General features: G+C 40.2%; 2 protein-coding genes across 2 annotated transcripts in view; one reads left to right on the forward strand and one right to left on the reverse strand.

Annotated features, from left to right (window-relative positions):
• The window catches only part of npepps (aminopeptidase puromycin sensitive), a 28,694-nt gene extending 21,393 nt beyond the window's left edge, over positions 1-7,301 (reverse strand). Inside the window, exons 1-8 of the mRNA XM_061727314.1 lie at positions 6,930-7,301; positions 5,297-5,381; positions 5,006-5,083; positions 4,750-4,871; positions 2,940-3,047; positions 1,064-1,264; positions 713-809; positions 586-619 (exon numbers count right to left, since the gene is read on the reverse strand). Of these exons, the coding sequence (XP_061583298.1) occupies positions 586-619; positions 713-809; positions 1,064-1,264; positions 2,940-3,047; positions 4,750-4,871; positions 5,006-5,083; positions 5,297-5,381; positions 6,930-7,235 (1,031 nt within the window). The 5' untranslated portion in view covers positions 7,236-7,301. The remainder of the gene's footprint in view (positions 1-585; positions 620-712; positions 810-1,063; positions 1,265-2,939; positions 3,048-4,749; positions 4,872-5,005; positions 5,084-5,296; positions 5,382-6,929) is intronic.
• A 5,830-nt stretch (positions 7,302-13,131) lies between these two features.
• mrpl45 (mitochondrial ribosomal protein L45) lies at positions 13,132-21,551 on the forward strand. The gene is made up of 8 exons (XM_061727339.1): positions 13,132-13,212; positions 14,777-14,972; positions 15,159-15,276; positions 16,228-16,326; positions 16,970-17,018; positions 17,120-17,269; positions 18,463-18,636; positions 21,225-21,551. The coding sequence occupies exons 1-8, from the start codon at positions 13,150-13,152 to the stop codon at positions 21,321-21,323; spliced, it is 948 nt and encodes a 315-aa protein (XP_061583323.1). The 5' UTR covers positions 13,132-13,149; the 3' UTR covers positions 21,324-21,551.
• The last annotated feature ends 60 nt before the right edge of the window (positions 21,552-21,611 follow it).

A 21,611-nucleotide genomic window follows, 5' to 3' on the forward strand; every position in this document is an offset into this window, starting at 1 on the left:
TAAAAACCAAAATAGACCGAAAATGGAACAAATAAAAACGGAACGTTGGAAAAAATAAAACTGATTTGATCCGTCTCTGTTTCCTCCCTGGATCTGTTTGGTAATTCTGACCCACGATGTTTCCTAAAGCAGTTCTATCAGCATTCTGGGAGCTGATTGGTCCTTACAGCATCATTAGCTGCAATACTTGCTGTTGAATCTCAATATAATACTAGTATTAATATGTTGCAGAACTACAGTCATATAATTCATGCAACAGCTCAAAAAACAGTTTTAATAACACTAATCCAAATCAATATCGGAATCGAATCAAATCAAATCTTGATAATCGATTCTGAATCTTAAGAATCGGATCGATTCTTGACATTTGAATCAATCCCCAGCCCTTCTCAACAACTCAAAAACGTCTGCTCCAACATCTGTGGGAGGATGCTGTGTGGGGTACGGTTGTTTTAGAGTCGGACAACTGGTTCCTCTAAGAACTCTTTAGGGGGGAAAAAAAAAACAAAGTAGATCTATTGCTCTAAATGTCTGTTTCTTAAATACGACAGTCTTACTTCATGAAGGACAGTAACTTAGTTTCACCTGTAGGTAACAAGGCCCCAGTTCTCCATGGCACCTGAGCAAGAGGTAGAAAAGTGTTTCACTTTAAATGTTTTCTGTCAGAATATGTTTCATTTATCAGCGTGTGTGTTGGTCTGCGGTTACGTACCAGCAGCAAAGTCCGCAATAGCAATGAGATCAATTTTAGGCAGTGGGTATGGAACATTGAAGTAGTCTTTGTAGAAAGGTAAGGTCTTAGTTGCAACCTGCAAAATAGATAGAAACATGTGTGAAATGTTGTGTTGGATCTCTTGTGCCAGTCTTGCTGGAGACGCGTTGTCCAAACACTGAGACACATCAGACTGCAGCAACATCATGCAAATGCTGGTTAATATGTCTAATACTCCAGTTATGGCTGGAAAGTCCGGACAGTAAATGTAAAACATGCAGTGAATAGGACGCCATTGTCTGTAGATTTATATGACACCTAAACAGTGATGTGTTTCTTCAACACACTCACCTCCAAAGCAAACTTCCCTTGTTCTGACTTCCCGACTGGCGTGTAGACGCGTACCGTAATCCCATCTGACGACTGGCTCTCCACATAGTCGTATTCACCAATGACAAACGCTACAAGGTACGTGGACATGATGGGTGTGGTGGCAAACTTAATTTCCACCAGGTTTTCATCCTCTGGGAATGGCTTTCGATCGATAACATTCTGGAAAGAAGAGACGCACGTTAAAACAGATTTCCGAATATATCTCAACAACGCGTGTTGCTGCACGTACAGTTGACACCATCACTAGAACAAAAACATTTGACTAAAACGCTTTGAATCTTTGCTGTGAGCAAACAAGAATGTTGCATGAAAAATACAAACAAAAAAGATTTCCTGTCAAACACCAACGTTTACAGCATCAGGTTAAACCACTGACAGCCTCTTATTCCTGAAGGCCGACACATCGCCATCTAAACCAAGTTCAGACCTTCAGCTAGGAAGTCGTCTGCTCATCCAGTGTTGCTGAGTATTTTTGAGATTTCAAAGAGCCACCTTGCAAAACGACAGGCCTGTGAGTTCAGATGGGGACGGTGTTCAAACTGCTGCTCCCGCCCCTCAGTGAGCACGACCACAAATCTACCACCATGAGCAACTTTATTTCCTACGAACCCTCTATACCTCAACGGCCACATGACCTAAATACCTGATATGACCATTTATGGCAAATTCCAGTTAATCATCTCATGAAAAAAATAAATAAAAAAAAAACAACGTACACTGAAGTGTGTTGGTTCTCATACAGGGTCAAACTAAAGAAGGTATTTCTAGGCATCGGTACGTTGTAGCATCACTGCTTTTTTACTTTTTACTTTTACTCCTTACATTTTCACGCAATTATCTGTACTTTTTACTCCTTACATTTTAAAAACAGCCTCGTTACTCTATTTCGGCCTTTAGAAATAAAACTATCCAGTTAAATTGCTCCATCCGGATAGAGTGAATTTGGTTGTGGTTGGATGAGAAGTATAAACATAATACCATTCCGACACCCTATTGGTTCGTACGTGTCTGCTCTCTGAAACACATGTTAATGCTCAATAGTACACATATATGCTTCATTAATATATTTGCATTATACTAAGATACATTCATTTTCAATGGCTTTTGTCCTTAATGGCTTTTTTCCCCCTTACATTACTTTTATACTTTAAGTAGTTTTGAAATCAGTACTTTTACTCGAGTAAAAAACTTGAGTTGATACTCCAACAGGAGTATTTTTAAACTCTAGTATCTATACTTCTACCGGAGTAATGAATGTGAATACTGAAGACACCTCTGTCTGCATGTCATCCCCATTCTCTCTCTCTCTCTCTACCTCCTTCCTGTCTGCAACTTGAATAAAGGGCCACTAGAGCCACAAAAAAATCTTTAAAAAAAAAGTTAAATTGTACTGCACCATCTTGTGAGAATTAAAACACAACAAATTAAACACATATGCACAGAAATTCATTAAATAGAGTGCAGATATTCCCGTTGAGCGGCTCATCAGGAGCCAGAGATCCCTGTCACCTCCAAGGTGCAGCTCTCCAGTCCAGAGCAGCGGAGCTGCCGTTAACGTGAGCCAGATGATTCATGATTCAGTCCATCAACAAAACCCTTCACTAACAATATCTGCACCATAGCCAACCTTATCGGACACATGGAGTCGTTATATTTCACATAGGGTTGAACAGAATATCAGCCGGAGGAAGAATGTGCAGCGACTGCCTGCCCTGTGTTATATAACGGGAAGAGGGGGAAGAGAAAGGAGGGCAAACACACGCAGACGCCGGTGACTCAGGCCGTGTGAAGCCCGGGGTTTCTCCGAGCTTGGGAGTGAACGTGAGACACGTACCATATTTGACAAGGCGACTCGGTCCTTGGGAACTATCAGAGCGATGTCAAAGGTGGCTTTGATAGCGGGTTCATCCCAACAGGGAAAGGCCCTCCGAGCGTCGGTGGCCTGCAGGGGTGCAGAGAGGAGAGGACAGTGAGAGAGTCGCTGGGTTTGGTCCACACGGGGTTTACATCAAGTAAAGCAGCATCCAAATACACCTCAGTCACCTCTGTGGGATGGCAGTACATTTCAAATGCCCTCTATTGACTTTTTAAACTACATTTCATAATATACTCTATTCATTTTCAATGTATGCTGCTATAGTAATTTGCTAATAAATAAAGTATAAATCATTTTCATTCAATCTTGTCTTGATTTTGCCTATCAGGTGGGAAAAAAATGAAATCTTTAAAAGAATAAAGTGACAGACAACTGGATAGGAACCAACTCTGCTGCGACTTCCACCCTGCAGTTTCTACCTTTCACCATTTTCACATGACCCTCAGAACAATCTGTGGCAACTTCTGGAAAATTCCAACAAGCCTCTCCTGGTGTTCTGGACACCCCTGAAAGTTTACATTTCAGCTAAATTAAAAGGTTTCTCAGAGACCAGAATAGTGAACCTGCATCTGCCTTGAACAGTCAGCTGCAGGTTTGGTTCTGAGTAAAATCTGAATCTCTCATTACAGCCCTCACAAACTTCCCCATCGTCAACAAGAAGCCCGAGCTCATGCAGTAACTGGCCAAATACGTAACAGGGTAAAAATCTGAGATGGCTCTGACACATCATCCTCAATCTGTCCTTTCAATTTGTCACACAACTCCTGGCTTGTTGTGGACAGATCTGAGTGAGGCGCTGGGATTGTTTTTATCATTTCCATGTCAGCAGATACGAGACATAGCCCTGCACCCAGAAACGCCTCTACCCCTAAACATGTAGCATAGCCAATTGAAAACCTTCTAATACATTACTTATCCATTAAAAAGGAAAAAACAAGCCTTACACTTCTCACTCATCTCATCTACATCTTTAGGTACATCTGTAATTTCCATTGATAGCAGTATAACAAGTCCCTGTCCTTTATTACTCAGTATTAAACATGTGGGGTTAAAAAAAAAATTCAACTACAATTTTATAAATGTTGCTACAGCACAGACAAGAGAAAACACTACACCTGCCTTTATTCATTTATTACAAAAGTAAGTCAGAAGTGGCCTAACAATCAGCTTGACTCAGCAATTTACTTGAAGAACTAACCATTTCTCCTCAGCATGACACATTCATAATTGTCTTTACTACCACAACTAAGAATGAAACCTCAGCTTTAACACAGTAACCACACCTCTCACTCCTGAAGTCACTTCTTTTCAAAAGGACCTTTTGTATCTCTTCATTTTATTTTAAACGCAATCTCCGGTATTTGGACAGCCGCATTTTACAGAGATTTCATGAAAACATCAGGAAACTGTCTCAACACCTTTAAAAGTGCCTAACTGACGCTCTGCTCTTAGCAAACACGCCACACAGAGTATTTGGAAGTAACAGGTTTAAAACATGCAGATGGCAGGCCTCAGCGTCTGATAAAAACCTTCAAGTCAGCGACCACAGGGCATATTTAAACACAGTAGCATTTCAAAACAAGCACAATATAATAAACACTGAGCAAAAACAGTTGTATTGTTTTGTTTTACCTTAAGAGTAATTCTGAACACCCAACACAGTCATAAGACCATCATGCCTCTATATGTTGCAATAAAGGCAACTAGAAGGTTAAGCAACACATCCCACTTTCCCAGAAGAAAACATGACATTTCCTAATATTCTCACCTCGAACTGTGTGACAGCAGCGTACCGGACCTCTCCAGCAGGAGTTGTATATTTACTTCTATAAAATCCTTTCATTTTATCGTTCAGTTCCCCAACAAAGTCTATCTTCAATGTGCCGGAGCCTGGGGAGGTGTGCACACAGAGAGTTGCATTGCTTGTTCAGGGAACATCTTTTACCCTTCAACAGCAATTATGATAGAGGCTCTTTTCAAAAGCACAGATAGCCAACAACAGAGCCGAGTGGAACTCCTCTTACCTTTCTGTAGAGCACTAGGAAATGACAGAGTGACTTTCTCATCCTCATTTTGATAGTTGAATCCTGTGGCGTTAATTTCTAAAAAATAAAAAGGCAAAGAATAAAAAAGGAAGAAAGGACCATTGAGTGACAGAACACACTGTTTGCTTTGAAGAGCAACACCATTGTGCGTTTTCAATTATATGAAACAAAGATGGGATCAAAAGAAGTAGTCACAGATAACATTCAGGTCATGAGAACATCATGAGTAAATGAGAGAGAAGAATAGAAGACTGAAAGCTTGATCCTCACCATCTCCTCCCTGTGCTGCAAAAGATGCCGTGATGATGTCAATGTCAGCACAGTTCATCACAATCTGATTTGTAGCTTGTGTGACCTGTAAATATTGACACAAAACAGCTCAACTTATACTTCATAAAACCTCTGCTGTGCCATATGTTTAAAATGCAGTTTGTCTGAGTTACGTGAAGTTTCCCCAAAGCGAAAAAACACCTCTGCAAAAACAAGTTCACAGCTTTTAACGAAAGCCAATGATAAGCTTGAATATTGTCTAATTTAAATTGCGCCGACGGTGGAAAGCCTGGGGAGTCAAACAGCTGAGACAGGAATCATTGACTAGCCGTGAGATAAACCTTCAGGGCTGAATGCAAATGTGCTCACAGATAGAGAGCCAACTGGCAGAGACAACACACAAAGTGACGAAGACAAACTGGAGAAGTGCAACTCATGTGAAAACAGTGGCCACAACTGTGCAACTTTATCGTTGGAAGATACTTTTAACGCTGACAAATTCATAGCTTGTAGCACACTGTGGCTGGCTGTGATACTTTGAGGCTGACAAGGCGGAAGGGAGCCTGCAATTACGAAACACGACAGATGGCAAAAAGCCAGACTGCTCGAGTCCCTTTCAATACATGACTTACAGGTTGAAACATCCAGCAGTGACGCAACATACGCATGTTTTTCCCTTTCAGGCCTGGAGCAAAACTCATATGCTCCCAGCATGGTATCATTATCCAAGACACACAAATAGTGTTATTTATTTTTTTTCTAAATACTTGTAAATTCATGAGAAAGGTTTATAATTCACAGTAAATGCTTCACTCCACTAATGGTTTATATTTATTCATTTATTTTATGACTTAAAGGCTCTTGGAAGCTTGAGAGATTAATATTTCTGGAGAATTTTAAGTTATAGGAGACTCTTTTCACACACTGAGTTTATGCCATAGGTTTGTTAGGATTTTGTGAAATTGTTAAAAGTATGAGGGCGTTTTTTTCTATAAGATTGTACTCTGGTGGTTGCTCTCGGTGCAGAACCACCTCCTGTTTTTATGATCAGACTGATTATCCGAGTTCTTCTTTAGGATGAGGACGTGAAGAGGAACGGATGTTTAAGGTTGATGGTTCCCCTCTGGTTTTTCTCTGGTTTTGGTTGTCCTAGATCTTTGCTGGGTTGTCATGTCGGATTAGAGGTAGACAACAGGTCAAACAACAAAAACTATTCACTACTGAACAAACAGTATGGAAACAAAAAGACACTGTTTTACATGAAGAGATAGGCTTTAGTTTGTCCTTCTGTTTGCACATGTATCATACAGGGAAGACCATAAACTCTGAGTACATAGACCCTAAAACAGCGTGGTGGGGGGGTGACACACACACACACACACACACACACACACACACACACACACACACACACACACCTGGAGCTGCTGCTCTCAGAGCCGCGACGCCCGCCCCGCCGTGTCCGTCGGGGGGGTCCTAACGCCCGCAGGGTTCACGGCCGGGTGTCAGGTACCCGGGTTCCCAACACCGCCCCCCCCGGGCCCGAGCACCGGGCTAGCCGGCTAGGCTAGCGGGCTAACGGCCAGATTACCCCCCCACCCCGCCAGCCTCCCGGCCCCCACCCTGCACCAACCTCCACCAGCGCCTCCAGCTTGCCCTCGAAGGTGAAGTCGAGCAGGTCGGGCTGCAGACACAGCCCGTAGTTGACGGGGGACACGTCTGCGGGCAGCCGCACGAAGGGCCTCTTCTCGGGCATGGCTGCTGCTGCGTTCCGGCCGGTCCTCCCGAGGACGGTGCTCCCGGAGAAGGTGCTCCCGAGGACGGTTCTCCCGAAGACGGTGGTCCCGAGGACGGCGCTGCCGAGCTGGCGGAGCTTGGCGTGGAGCGGGCGGGCCTGGGCGGGTGACAGCGACGCGGTGCGGCCCAGGAGCAGCAGCATGAACCAGAGCCCTCTCAGACCTCTCTGCTCTCACAGCCAAACAAGCCTGCTTCCTCCTGCTCTCCCTCCTCCTCTTCCTCTGCTCTCCCTCCTCCTCTTCCTCCTGCTCTTCCTCCCCGGCCCGTGTGCGGCGGCAGCACTACCGCCCCCTCCTGGATCCGGGGTCCGTGGTCGCGGCCCCCCTTAACCCTTTATAGGGCACTCATTGAAATACTTGGAAATGTACAATTTCAACCCTAGAGTGTTATTGGGGGCTACTACCAGAGTATTTTTCATTATTTCTTTTTTTCATTTTTTTTTTTTATTCTTGATGCAAATCAAGTTCAAAGAAGTTACCATATATGGTTCCTTGCCCATTGAGGGTGAAATTGTACCCATACATTGGATATGTATAAAAATACAAAAAACACATACAACATAATATTTATGATACTCTCTTCATAGAGATATTAGAACTTTTCTCCATAAATGGTATAACTTGACTTATAGGGCTTCTCTTTTTCTCCATCCATATATTTCGTCCAATCAGTCCAATCACCTCCTGACCCTCTCCCTCCACCAGCAGCAGGTTGGCCATGCCATTGACCATGCCACAGAACAAGAAGTGAAGAATAGCATTAGAATTAATGCTGGTACTGATATTATGCTATACAAATCTGTGGCAACATCCAATATTGTCTTACCTTATAATGCGCTATTTGTAAAATGAAAACACCCGAAGTATGACTTACTAGATGCACCAGGCATATGTCTACAAAAGGACACTGTCACTTGAACTAGTTTGACCATAAGGGGGTGTATTTGTAAATAAATGCACAAAGTATGGGTTACTAGAGTATCTGGCATATGTCTATAAAAGGTTCCTCAGTCACTTGCACTAGTTTTACCACACAGGGGCGTATGATCATATATGGGGTCACCATTATTCATGATAACTATTTCATTGATTTCACTAATTCTGCACAAACAACACTTATCTCATCAGTTAGCCCCACCATTCAAACACATACTGTGTGAGTTTCATCAACTTAGCATGGTTAGTTTCAGCTCTCTGAACTTTTGTGTGGAAGAAGGTAGGAGCAAATTGACGCATTGACGTCACTACACCCCTGGACCCTTTGATTACATTTCTAGCGAGAAATATATATTTTACTTTCATAATATTCACTCAGTGAATGTACATAATCACTTTTTTGCCCATTGTTCACGAAGTACGTAACCTACGCCGTAGGTTACGTAGCCTACGCCGTAGGCTCTGCGTCGATTTGCCTCGTCGACCAAGGGCAAACATCATTTGCAGACGTGTCTCAGATTGTGACAGAGGGAGCAAGCATTTTTTTTGTGAGAAATAGAGAGAAATAATCCTGTGACTCGTCAGATTTGTTTTGGATGTTTCTGATAGAATAGTTTTCAGAAACCACAAATTTTTATCTGGGTAATTTACACACTTTCAGATAAAGCTGAAGTAAAGATAGCGGAGCTGTTTTATGGTTCCACGTTAAATCGACGCAGAGCCTACGGCGTAGGTTACGCGGCGATGCGCGCCGTACGCCGTACCCTACGCCGTAGGCTCTGCGTCGATTTAACGCAGAACCATAAATCAGCTCCGGAGCCGGCAGGCAGAAATCCCGAAATTTTCGGCAAATTTCTTAACAGGCGTTATCTAGATAAACTGAGCCCAGGTTGGGGATCTTAACGGTTACTTTTACGCCTGAAAAAATATTAAAACTTAATAAAGTACCATATTAACAGCGCTACAGCTGAAATTAAAACAGCTTTTGGCTCTCAGCTTCCTGATTTTAGGGGTGGTGCTGAAAGTAGGAGTAGTGGGAGCATTGGGACAGGCCCCTGGGAAGATCTCAAGTGCCCTAAAATCTGTTCCTTCTTTTTTAGGGGTAGTGAAGAAAAGTAGGGGTAGTGAAGAAAAGTAGGGGTAGTGAAGAAAAGTAGGGGGTGTATTGGGATTGGGCCCATATTTCTACGCCGGGGAAATACACGAAGCAAAGCTTGAAGGCATACAAAAGTCTCGACGCTTGGTCCTACTTAGAGGCAGGATTTGTTGGTGAAATTAAAGTGATGAGGACACAGAACTTTATGATCTGACAGTTTAACATTAGCTACCCAAAAAAACAATATTACCCGATACAAAATGGGAACCGCAAATCCACGTGTCGGTGTCTGGAATCCAGTTTTTTCTGCAAATTGCAGCGATCCATTTGTCTCTCTTAAGCTTATTTTTCGGCAGTCTGTAAAACGATAACTCTGATTTCTTGCTAAATCTATGAGTACAGTCGATCGCACACTCAGTCTTTCTGTCACTCAGTCTTTCTGACACTCAGTCTTTCTGCCACTCAGTCTTTCTGTCACTCAGTCTTTCTGTCACTCAGTCTTTCTGTCACTCAGTCTTTCTGACACTCAGTCTTTCTGACACTCAGTCTTTCTGACACTCAGTGGGCGTAACCTGCTGTGAAGTCGAATCTGTGACGTCATGCGCATTCCCTCTATTCCCAATATTCCAGGATCTCAGGGGTCTGCTGGAGCCTGTCTCTGGACACATGTAGACAGACGACCACACACTCACTCTCACTCTCCTGTGGGCAATTTAGAATAACCCGTTGATCTGACATAAGTGTTTTTGGATTGTAGGAGGTAGCTGGAATAGCCAGAGAAACCTAAGCATACAAAGAATATTCAGACTGGGAGTTAACCCAGGAAGCTGCTCGCTGTGAGGTGATAGGGCTAACCACCCAGCCACCATGCTGCACTTTACAGCCCTTCAGATTAGGGACCCTGACATCCTAAACCCTAATCCTGAACAGAGGTGTTCCACAGGGCTGTGTTCTAGGTCCAGCTCCATTCACTTTGTTTCTACATCACTGCGTCGCTATCTGCTCCCCCAGCACCGTAGTTAAGCGTGTTGACGACACCAGCATAGTGGGGCTCCTTAGAGATAATAATGAGCAACCTGGTTCTTAACACCACCATCATACCCTTTCGGAGATTTAAGAGGACCACACACTCCCAACTCACCATCAAGGGGGTAAAAGTGAGTCCCATCAAATTCTTAGGACTCCACAAAACTGAGAATTTGACATGGACACTAAAGAGATCCTAGCGGGGGCTGTTCTCCCTGGGGAAGCTGAAGATGGCGGGTGGTGAGACTTGGAAAGTTGTCCTTGTTGATTGTAGCTTTTGGTTGCATGTAGCATTTCCTCAATGTTTTAACGTTCTCCAACACCTCTACTGTGGCAACCCTGATGCAACTTTTGAAGGACGCTCTTCTTTGGTTGTAACCCTTTACTTACCAGCCTGTTCTCAGGCTCCTGCGCTCAAATCACCCTCAATATTAACCGTTGGAGAAAACTGATGAGAACATTACAGCTAGGTTCCCTGAACTTTAGCAGCTTTCATAAGCAACACACCCATTAAAGAGTCTAGAGCTTATGAAAGAGCATGAGTATCTGTAACCCTGTCAGTTCCAACACAACGTCTCGTCACCTTTAGAGGTATTTTTCAAACAAGTGAGCCCACTCAATAGAACCTATTTAGATGTTGTCTGCAGTTTGTTGCCGGTTATAATCTGATCTGAAGTGTGGATCCAGGAGCATGTTCCTGGATCTCTGCCATGCTTGTCCAAACACATTATACTACATTTCTGTCATATATAAATCTTATAAATTATCTTATAAAATATCCCCACTATACACTCTCCTGTGTGCTTCAACCTCTCCGTTGTATTTTTCATTGACCTGGTTTTAAAATTCCTCCTTTTTGCTCTCGGCGTTGCTCCTCCCGTTCTCCCGTTTGTTTTTTTTTCCAGGCATGTGGACTTTGGAAGGCTGAATGAGCCGCACCTACATGTTTACAGCTTTTCTGTTGTCATGGTTATTAGTCTTTACAGATGTTAACAAAGACTAAAAGTAACACCAAAACATGCAGCAGCACAGCATTCAAACCAACACAGATATTTTTTTTGACCCAAGAAAATCTCAAGAAGATACCAAACAAAAACCACAAAAAAAAATACTTAACATGACTAAATTTAGAGCAGTGGGCTGCTCCCATACAGCTGCGCCATTGCAGTACTCCAATCTACAATATCTTTTATGTGACCCTTCAGTGTCAACCTGGCACTAAATCTACTCCCAATATATCAAAACGTAAAGATGTTCCGAGTATTCCCATATACTTTTAATCAAACTGCATTTCTTGTTATGAAAAATGACTTTGTGTTCTACTGAAATTTAAAATTTTAATTCAAAATTTTATTTATATTAGCATCTATTACAACAGAAGTTGAGTGACCACTCTGACTTTCAGCTTTTAACTCCTTTTCCTCCCAAATTCACTCGGCAACATTATTGTTCCTTCCCTTTCTCCAAAAAGCCTCAATACCTAGACCAAGCCAAAAACATTATTTATCCATCTAGTCAGTATCTTTACCCACTCTTTAAAAAGCTATTAAAACTCTCTTCGTACAGGTCTGTTAGTGTCATGTACAGTAGCATGCCCAGTGTCTCCCTGGTATACTCATTCCAGATTTAGCCATAGTTCTCTCTCATACACTATGGGATAAAAAACTCATTAATTAATTTCCCATCCACCCATCCCTCTATTATCCACACCTGATTCAATCCGATTCAGGGTCACAGAAGTCTACTGGAGTCTATTTCATCTTACACTGGTTAAGAGGTGGGTGTAGGTCACCAGTTCATTTCATGGCTCATCAAGACATCTAAGTAAGATATTTACATTTCTTATTCATTGTTGAAATAAATGGTGAACTAAATGTTTACAGGTGTTTTAGAAATCAGTCTGTTCTTTTGCTCAATTCAGCTACAACAAATATGTTACAACATACTTATGGGAACAGTGAAATACGCTGTTTTCTCCCTTGATATTTATTTATTTACATATAGATTTGTCTCTTTAATTTGCTTGCTTATGGTTTTCTTTGTTGTTCTTTGTTTTTTTCGGTATATACATTTTATGCATTCTGATTATTTTGTTTTTGTTTTAACCTGTTTGAATAAATAAATAAATGAAATAGAAGTTTCCAGTCTCAGCAGGAATGTAGAGTCACCATTTAACTGGACATGAATATTTTTTTGGATTGTAGGAGGAAGCTGGAGTATCTAGAGATAACCCACTCAAGCATGGGGATAAATGCAAACTTCAAACACAAAAAACCTGGACAGGATCAAGAGTCCGACCAGGAACCTTTTTGGTTGGAAAATATCATTTTATTTATATGTTACATGAAGATTAAATGTCGGTGGATGCCAGGAAGAGGATGAAAACCTTTACAAAGCAGCTATAAACTGACCAAATCTAGTGCCCAACATTACCAAAAGGCTTGGAGCCATTTGCACAAGGCCCAGGACAGTGGCAATGATTGTATAAATGTAAATCTGTGTGGACTTGCTCAATTTTGTTCAGTGTAACAATAAAGAATGTGCATCTGCCTGTAGTGAATGTTTGTCACATATAACAGTAAAAGTGCATACAAGTCTTTAGACTCTGGTATCACATTTTTTAACAAGTTTTCTGCAACACATACCCATACAAGCACATAGCCAGGGGTCCACATAGTCAGTCATAGGGGATTGGCGTCCTGCAGGTTTTAGATGTTTCCCTGTTTCAACCCACTTGATTGTCATTATCAGCACATCATCAAGATCAGGAAAAGTCTCTTAATGACACAGTCATGTCTATCATGGCGTGTTGAAGCAGGGAAACATCTAAAACCTGCAGGACACCGGCCCTCGAGGACTAACTATGTGGTACTAGTGGAAAAGCGCACCATCGCACGTAGCTTTGTGTTTAGTCGAAAGGAATTTAAGCATCAAAGTTTTACTTTGAAAGGGTCAACCGGAAGTTATTGTTGGACTTCCGGAGGGATGACAGCGACAAGATGGCGACTCCCTTGAGCAGGACGCTGCTGGTCCTCCGCAGCGCAGCCTGCGGCAGCTTTAAGGTGTTTGGCTGTTAAGTAACGTTTACATTTGTACTGTTGATAAGTTCAAGAATAGTCATTTTTCAATAGTCGTGTTTCTTGTCGTGAAAACGTTACACAGAATAATTCATACCAGGTTAAGTGACGGCTGTCAGGACACGAGCTTTTACATAAACATTAATGAAAGACAAGCCATTCAATCACTTTTGATGATTGCTTTACATTGTTATTGCCTTTTTATTATTTTTACAGTATTACAAAATATGCTGCCTTTAAAGGTATTTTAAAGTGTTAACTGTTTTCCTTTAGAGTGCCATATATGTGGTTAAACTCAAACGCACAACTTAACCTTGGTGTTTGAAATACCTTAAACTCTTTAAACCAAAGTTTCTGCAGCAAAATGTCACTGGTCAGCCCCACTCAAGGTGACCAAACTTACTTATGATTTTAGAAAATATCCATGTCTGTAGATGATATTTTGGTATAATAACCTTCCTGAGTGGCAGCTGGATCAGAGTTATCAGCTCATGAAGTTCAGAACATTACATTTTAGATGCTGCTGCATATCCTGGTTTAGACTCATGTACAGGATATCTTTCAATGTTTCGCTATATTGTCTTTGGTATCATTTTAAAGGAGACCTTCTAGCATTCATCCAAGCTAAGATGTCAATCTTTCTGACCAACATAGAGGTCACTGCAGCTCTTTAAACTATAAACAACACACACTTTTACACCATTTTTGCCTAAATGATATATACTATCTTTTAGCCCTGTGTCATCTAGGAACAATAGAGACACAAAATACAAAAACTGGAATACTCACAGGACCATAAGGATTCAGGAAATGTATAATATACCCCTACTATATTGTTGTTACCGGTCATTGTGAGCCTTGAACTAGAAGAGCATCATTAGGCTCCTATGAAACTATAACAGCCACTAATGTCACAAACTGGTCTTTATCATGCAAATACGCAACATAAAGGACACCACAATGAGATAAGGAACCAGCTTACTCTTATAAACATTAGAGACACAAAATACAAAAGATACAAAAAAAAAAAAATTACAAAAACTGGAATATTCACAGGACCATAAGGATTCAGGAAATGTATAATATACCCAATTTAGAATCATCAATGAACCTGAAAGGGGTGGTAACTTCATGAGCTGATAACTATGATCCAGCTGCCACTCAGGAAGGTTATCTTACCAAAATATCATCTACAGACATGGATCTTTTCAAAAATCATAAGTAAGTTTGGTCACCTTGAGTGGTGCTGATATCTGGTCTGGAACATGGACTATGTAGAGAAAGTGCTGGTGCACTCTCAGGAACTATTGTCCAAACTGAACCTTTCAAGTCCTTTTATGCTGACATCTACTGGGCATAAATGTTTTTTGAAAAGAAGAAAATATTCACACATGGCTTTATAATGAACACTGCTATAAACATCCAACTCTGCATTGCCGACATTGTCTCCAAAAGCTAAAACTGTCCATTGTTATTGAGCGTAGATTTTTAAATCAGTGTGTTCATGCGTCTCTGGTGGTTTAACCGTTGTTTCTCTGCCCTCTCTCAGAATGTGGAGGCACCTCTGGGCGTGCAGCATCCTGCACCCTTCTTCCTGCCCCTCCGGACCAAGAAGAGGTACTTTATGCCTCCAAATGTGGGAGCGAAGAGCAAGACGACAGAGGACCCTGAAGCCAGGGCTCGAAAAGCAGGCATCGTTTTCCGACAGGAGTATCTTGAGAGGCCCATCAACATCGCCTGCACGGGTAAATGTGTTCAGATTCATGCAGGATATTAGTGCCAAAGTGTTCATTTGATATCTACATTTTTAGTTGCTGTTATGAACATGATATACTGTGCAGAGTAAACCAGAACTTAACTCCTTAGTCTGTGTGGAGCTGTTTCTGATCAAACGGACTGATTGATCACTCCTGTCCTGTTGTGTTCCCCAGCGGGAGTGGTTGACCCGTACATCCCTCCAGAGGGAGACGCTCGGCTCTCTGCTCTGTCTAAAGAGGGCTTGAAACAGAGAACTGAGCAGCTGCGACAGAGTGCTGCCTCACAGCTGGCGTAAGTTTGTCTTCTTCTCAAGTAACACCTCTTTTCTTGTCCTGCGTTTCTGGATCTTGCAGGAGCTGCGTTGCCTTGGCATTGATCTGAATTAACACACCACTTGTAAATAGGGCTGGGGATCGATTCAAATAATCGATTCTTAAGATTTAGAATCGATTATCAAGATTTGATTCGATTTGATTCAATTCCGATATTGATTTGGGTTACTGTTATTAAAACTGTTTTTTGAGCTGTTGCATGAATTATATGACTGTAGTTCTGCAACATATTAATACTAGTATTATATTGAGATTCAACAGCAAGTATTGCAGCTAATGATGCTGTAAGGACCAATCAGCTCCCAGAATGCTGATAGAACTGCTTTCAGAAACATCGTGGGTCAGAATTACGAAACAGATCCAGGAGGAAACAGAGACGGATTAAATCAGTTTTATTTTTTCCCACATTCCGTTTTTATTTGTTCCATTTTCGGTCTATTTTGGTTTTTAATTTTTGAGCATTTGGTTTTTAGCATTTTTTGCAAATGTAACCCAAAGACAGTATATAAAGTGATTAAATATAGACAATTTATGCAATTATAACTGAAAACTTTAATGTTTTCATACCTTTAAACATATTTAAAGGCAAAAACATGACACCAGTTATTCTCGTGTCCAACAAAACATTCCTTTTTTGGGGATAAACAAAAAAATAACCAAAAGTTGTAATGTAATGATTGAAAAAAAAAAATACATAAATAAATAAAAGGAAAAAAAAAAGAAAAAAAAATCGATCTTTAGACATATGAATCGATTTTTAGGAATTAATATGAGAATCGATTTAGAATTGGAAAATCGATTTTTTTCAACACAGGCCTACTTGTAAACCATTTTATTGCACTGTTTTCTTTTTTTTTATTACATGCAAATTGTCATAGAGTGATCAAAATGTACTATTTTGTTGTTTCAGGATTCGTAAAATCAAAGAGCATGACTCAGTGTTTTCAACAAAGACTTTTGCAGAGCAAGCTCAAGAAATCTTCGTCGACGCTCACAACTCATTGGCACAGTAAGAAAATGAACTGATCTCACTCTGCAGACACTGATCATTACACTCAAACATGTGTTATAGAAGAGAGAGAAGAAGTCCGTCTGTCCTCAGTTCTGCTATAAAATAAAGATGACTATGTTCGGATCTTTTTGGTCAGCCTTCATCTCCACAACAACCACATTAACCTGCAGCCACATTTGTTTATATTCATGTTTTAGTTGTCATTATGTTACACATTATTTTCCTCATGTTGTCCTTCGTTGCTCTTTCTTGTTTCTGTAAATGTTTTCTTCTCAACGCAAATAGATTATTGAAACTTCTACTTCCACGGCACACAGTTACAATTGTTTAAGATCAATAGGAGATGTAAGCAATTAACCAAATAAACAAAAATATAACCTCAAAATGTCAGTTTAGGATTATTAAGAAATTAAACATTATTACATTTATGTTTTGATTTGTGTGTCTTTAAGCTTCAGTTTTTAAACGGACCTCTTTTTCCACTTTTTAAAAATGCAGCTTTATATGGTTAAAAATCAGCTTTGAATTTCCTGCTCCTCCAACTCCTCCAACTTCACAAATGATTTTGGGATTAGTTTAAAGGTGAGAGCTGGTTTCTGTCTCTGGCGGGGAAGCGTGACATCTGCTGCTTGTCTTTCAGGTTCAACCGGGAGAAGCTTCACTCTTTGGTGACAGAAAGGTGTTACCCTGTAAGTTCTTGGTTGAGTTGTCTCTAAGCTGCATATAGCTTCAACAAATTCTTAGTTCTCCGTTTTAACTCCTGCTGTCGCCCCGTTTGTGCCGACTTCAGGAGATGACGAGGGGGAACCGTTACAAGACGATCCGCTGGAGGTTTGTGGAGTCCCTGGAGCTGCCCAGAGTCGTCCACGCCCGCTGTCCCGACATGGTCACCAAAGGAAACCTGTACGGGCAGGTGACGGTCCGGATGCACTCCAAGCAGGTGAGAGACTGAACATGCAACACACCCTTGTTCATGAATGTTCTACCAATGCCCTTACTTCCTCCGTTCTTCACTTCTTTCTTTTACTTTCCTGTTTGTTTTTGAGATTTTTCATATCATACTGCGGTTTACCTTAAATATCCCGTTAAGAGCTGAGAACTGTCAACTGTCCTTACAGAGATATAAGCTTTTGTTGGTTTTTTTGGGGGGTTTGTGTTTAAATTGATCAGTTTTGACTGAATCTGAAGCGGTATTTCTATGTAGGGCTGAGGATCGATTCAAATGTCAAGAATCGATTCGATTCCGATTCTTAAGATTCAGAATTGATTATCAAGATTTGATCCGATTCGATTCCGATATTGATTTGGGTTACTGTTATTAAAACTGTTTTTTGAGCTGTTGCATGAATGATATGACTGTAGTTCTGCAACATATTAATACTAGTATTATATTGAGATTCAACAGCAAGTATTGCAGCTAATGATGCTGTAAGGACCAATCAGCTCCCAGAATGCTGATAGAACTGCTTTCAGAAACATCGTGGGTCAGAATTACCAAACAGATCCAGGGAGGAAACAGAGACGGATGAAATCGGTTTTATTTTTTCCCACATTCCGTTTTTATTTGTTCCATTTTCGGTCTATTTTGATTTTAAATTTTTGAGCATTTGGTTTTTAGCATTTTTTGCAAATGTAACCCCAAGACAGTATATAAAGTAATGAAATATAGACAATTTATGCAATTATAACCTAACACTTTAATGTTTTCATACCTTTAAACATATTTAAAGGCAAAAACATGGCACCAGTTATTCTCGTGTCCAACAAAACATTCCTTTTTTGGGGATAAACAAAAAAATAACCAAAAGTTGTAATGCAATAATAAAAAAAAAATACATAAATAAATAAAAGAAAAAAAACCCCAAAAAATCGATCTTTAGACATATGAATCGATCTTTAGGAATTAATATGAGAATCGATTTAGAATTGGGAAATCGATTTTTTTCAACACAGGCCTATTTTAAATGTCATACTGCGGTTTACCTTAACTATCCCGTTAAGAGCTGAGAACATTACTTTCAACTGTCCTTACAGAGTTAAAATCTTTTATTTGTTTTTTTGGGGGGTTTGTGTTTAAATGGATCAGTTTTGACTGAATCTGAAGCGGTATTTCTGTGTGTGTTTACCGTACAGACTCTGGCCATATACGACCGGTTCGGCAGGCTGATGTTGGGCAACGAGGAGCAGGCGAAGGACGTTCTGGAGTACCTGGTCATGGAGCGACACCTCACCAACCCGTACGGCAGGTGGAGGCTACATGGGAAGATTGTGCCGTCCTGGGCTCCTGCCAAGGATCCCATTAATAAGGTAAACTTATTACTTATTACTACAGCTGTCAACACTTGATTTCTTTTGGCAAAGATAAAGTCAGACACCTGTGGATTTTTCTTCTCTTTCAAAATGATGTAAAGAATCCTTTTTTTAACAGGCTCGTTCTTACTTCATTCAGTAATAACATGAACTAAATTCAATACAGCGTGTCTTGTTTTTCAAGCTTAACCTCTCTCTTGGTAAAGACAAGTTTTTTTTGTGTGTCATTTATCTTTTAATATGCATTTGTGTACCCTCTTGAAATCCCCTCTGCGTTCTCTCAGATATACAGTCTGTAATATCTGGTTTTGTTTTACCGTCAGAATTCTGCTCCACAAACGTAAACTCTCGCGGCTCTTAATTTATTACCGTTTAACCTGCTCCCTTCTGGTGTATGCAAAGGATTTTCCTTCAGTGTTGTGCCAGAGGTTTTGTTAAACATAATAAACTCGCTCAGTTAAAGCAGGTTCCGTTCTACGCAGAGCAACAGAGGTGGTTTGTCCCAGTGTTCCTCGCTCTTCAGTTGGTCCATGAAAGGACTCCATGACTGTTCAGTGTTTTCATCAATGTTGTGGAGATAGATACTTGAAGTTTGTCAAGTGCTTAGACCAGGGGTGTCAAATGTGCGGCCCGAGAGAGATTTTCATGCGGCCCGCAAGAAGTTTCCAACGCAAAAAACCGAAATGTTAATTTACTAAAAAGGAAGGCATAAATAATTGCCATGAATCGCAGCATATCCCATAATATATTTCTTCTACAAATCCATCGTTTTATCCACAAAGAGAGCAGTTTGACATTTTTTTAGTTTTCTAGAATGCATTTGCCGATTTTATTTCTTTGTAAACGGTCATTTATTTTTATTAACTGACTACTATTATATATTTTCGCAGGAAAAATATCACTGCTAAAAAAGATGATGTAATAAGAAAGATTTTGCTTTTAATTAAATTTCCTATAAAAAAGCGAAATATAAAAAAAACATACATGTTTCTGTTTATCTTTGTAAAATGATATTAAAAGTATCTTACATAATTTGAAAAAAAACGAGAAATTTCAAGAAAAGATCCTGAAGAATTATATTTTACATAATACAGTGTAAACAAAGTGCATATTTCCTTTAAAATTAACTAAACTGATATTGGATTAGATAACAATAGTAAAAAAAAGGAATTACAGAAAACATTTTCTGCACCGTTTTTGTTATTTTGAGCGTGCGGCCCGCGAGAAAAAAATTGGTCAAATCCGGCCCGCCAAGCAAAATGAGTTTGACACCCCTGGCTTAGACGCTCTGTGTAGCCCTGTCAGGTAATTGTTTTACATGAGCAGCTTTTATACACGCATTTCTGCATAGAAACACGAGTGTTGTGGAACATCCTGAGTAAAAGCTAAATCAGTTTTAGAAAAGTGCAAAAGTAAATTTCCTCTATATTTTGAATGGAGGCTGAGATCTACACACCAACACCACGGTAGTGTAAGAAAAATATGATCTGAGTATGAACTGAAATCATTGTTCCAACATCAGATAGTGTTTTTCTCTAAAGAGACATCTGGAAATCAATTTCTCCCCAATTTCTATTATCTGTTGTATAAAAACAGCTTGTACAAATGTACAGGAATGGGAAGTTGTGTACCTTTGCATATAACTGATAGCTAATTGAGATTATGTAATGTAATCAGCAGTGGGAGGGTGAGAGTTGGATTAAATGGTCTGAAACTTTACGTTCCCATAAAAGAAGGGAGTCTCTGACTCGCTCAAAAGTTGTGCTCAAAACCAGTCACCGTAAGATTTTCAACAAGAAACACATCCACTAACATCACACCAGTTTTCTTTATTCACCTCTGGACTGCAAAAGTCCGGTTCATGCTCTTCCTTCTCAGATACTTCAAACCAGGGAATTTAAACACAGAAGGGAAGCAGACACATTTTTCTTCCTCGTGGAGACGAGCCAGTATTTATTTTTTATTTTATTTTTTTTAAGTATCCTGAAGGCGGATTTTTCTGTCAAATGTTTGCTCCAGCTCTAAAATACTACTGCTAATAGATAACTAATGGATATTAATATATCCCTTATTAATATTCTAATGCAGAGGTAATTTCTTAGAATCATTTTAATACTTTTATTAAAGTAGTTTTGCAGTTGCTGTACAGCTGTCATTTTAACACTCACCATAACGCTGCTGTGGGTCTTGATGAAATGGACTTCTGCACCTCCAACCCCGAGCAGGCGGGAATATGTAGTGATATAGTAACATATAAGCAGCATTTCCTCAGTGGCCGGCAACAAATACAGTTCTATTTAAACTTTTAGTAGAACATTTGAAATATTTCATCAGGCTTATTATTTCATCAGCAGAAAATTTAGATTATAAAATAATCATAAACTTGATAACAGTGATTCTTTTTGTTGCTGTCCGACGATGAATCTTATGTGATAAGTTGAATGTATTTTATATCAAAATAATTTTAATTTGCTTCAAAACTAAAGATTTTTTTTCCACTTAAGTTGCTTGGGATTTAAATGATGTGGTTTATTTTAAGTGTGATTTTTAGCAGTAATACATCTGTGCTCCTCTCACTCTTGCAGACGGTGCTCATTCCTGGACCAGAACTGAAGCCGTGGGATGAATTTGACGCCCTTAATCACCAAGTTCCCAAACCAGCATCGGTGCAGTGGTATAAATAGACCACGAGGGGGCGCCCATTAAATCACAAGAGAAATGGTCATGGGCCAAAACATTGTTGAATATTTCACTGGGGTTGACGACTCAGACCTGGAAACCAGACTTCTGTGTGCTGCTTGTTGCTATTTAAATAAGGGGGTTGACTGTTTAAACGTTTGAAGCAGGAGGGGAGTTTTAGTATAAACAAATAACTGTCCTGAAGTCATTAAAGCTGCTTCTTTACAACAAAATCAACGCCTTTGGTCATTATTACAGTTGTTTTTCACATCACTTGCATTATCTACCCATGT

The sequence above is a fragment of the Cololabis saira genome, chromosome 1 (genome assembly GCF_033807715.1).
Source record: "Cololabis saira isolate AMF1-May2022 chromosome 1, fColSai1.1, whole genome shotgun sequence".
Classification (NCBI taxonomy): Eukaryota; Metazoa; Chordata; class Actinopteri; order Beloniformes; family Belonidae; genus Cololabis; species Cololabis saira.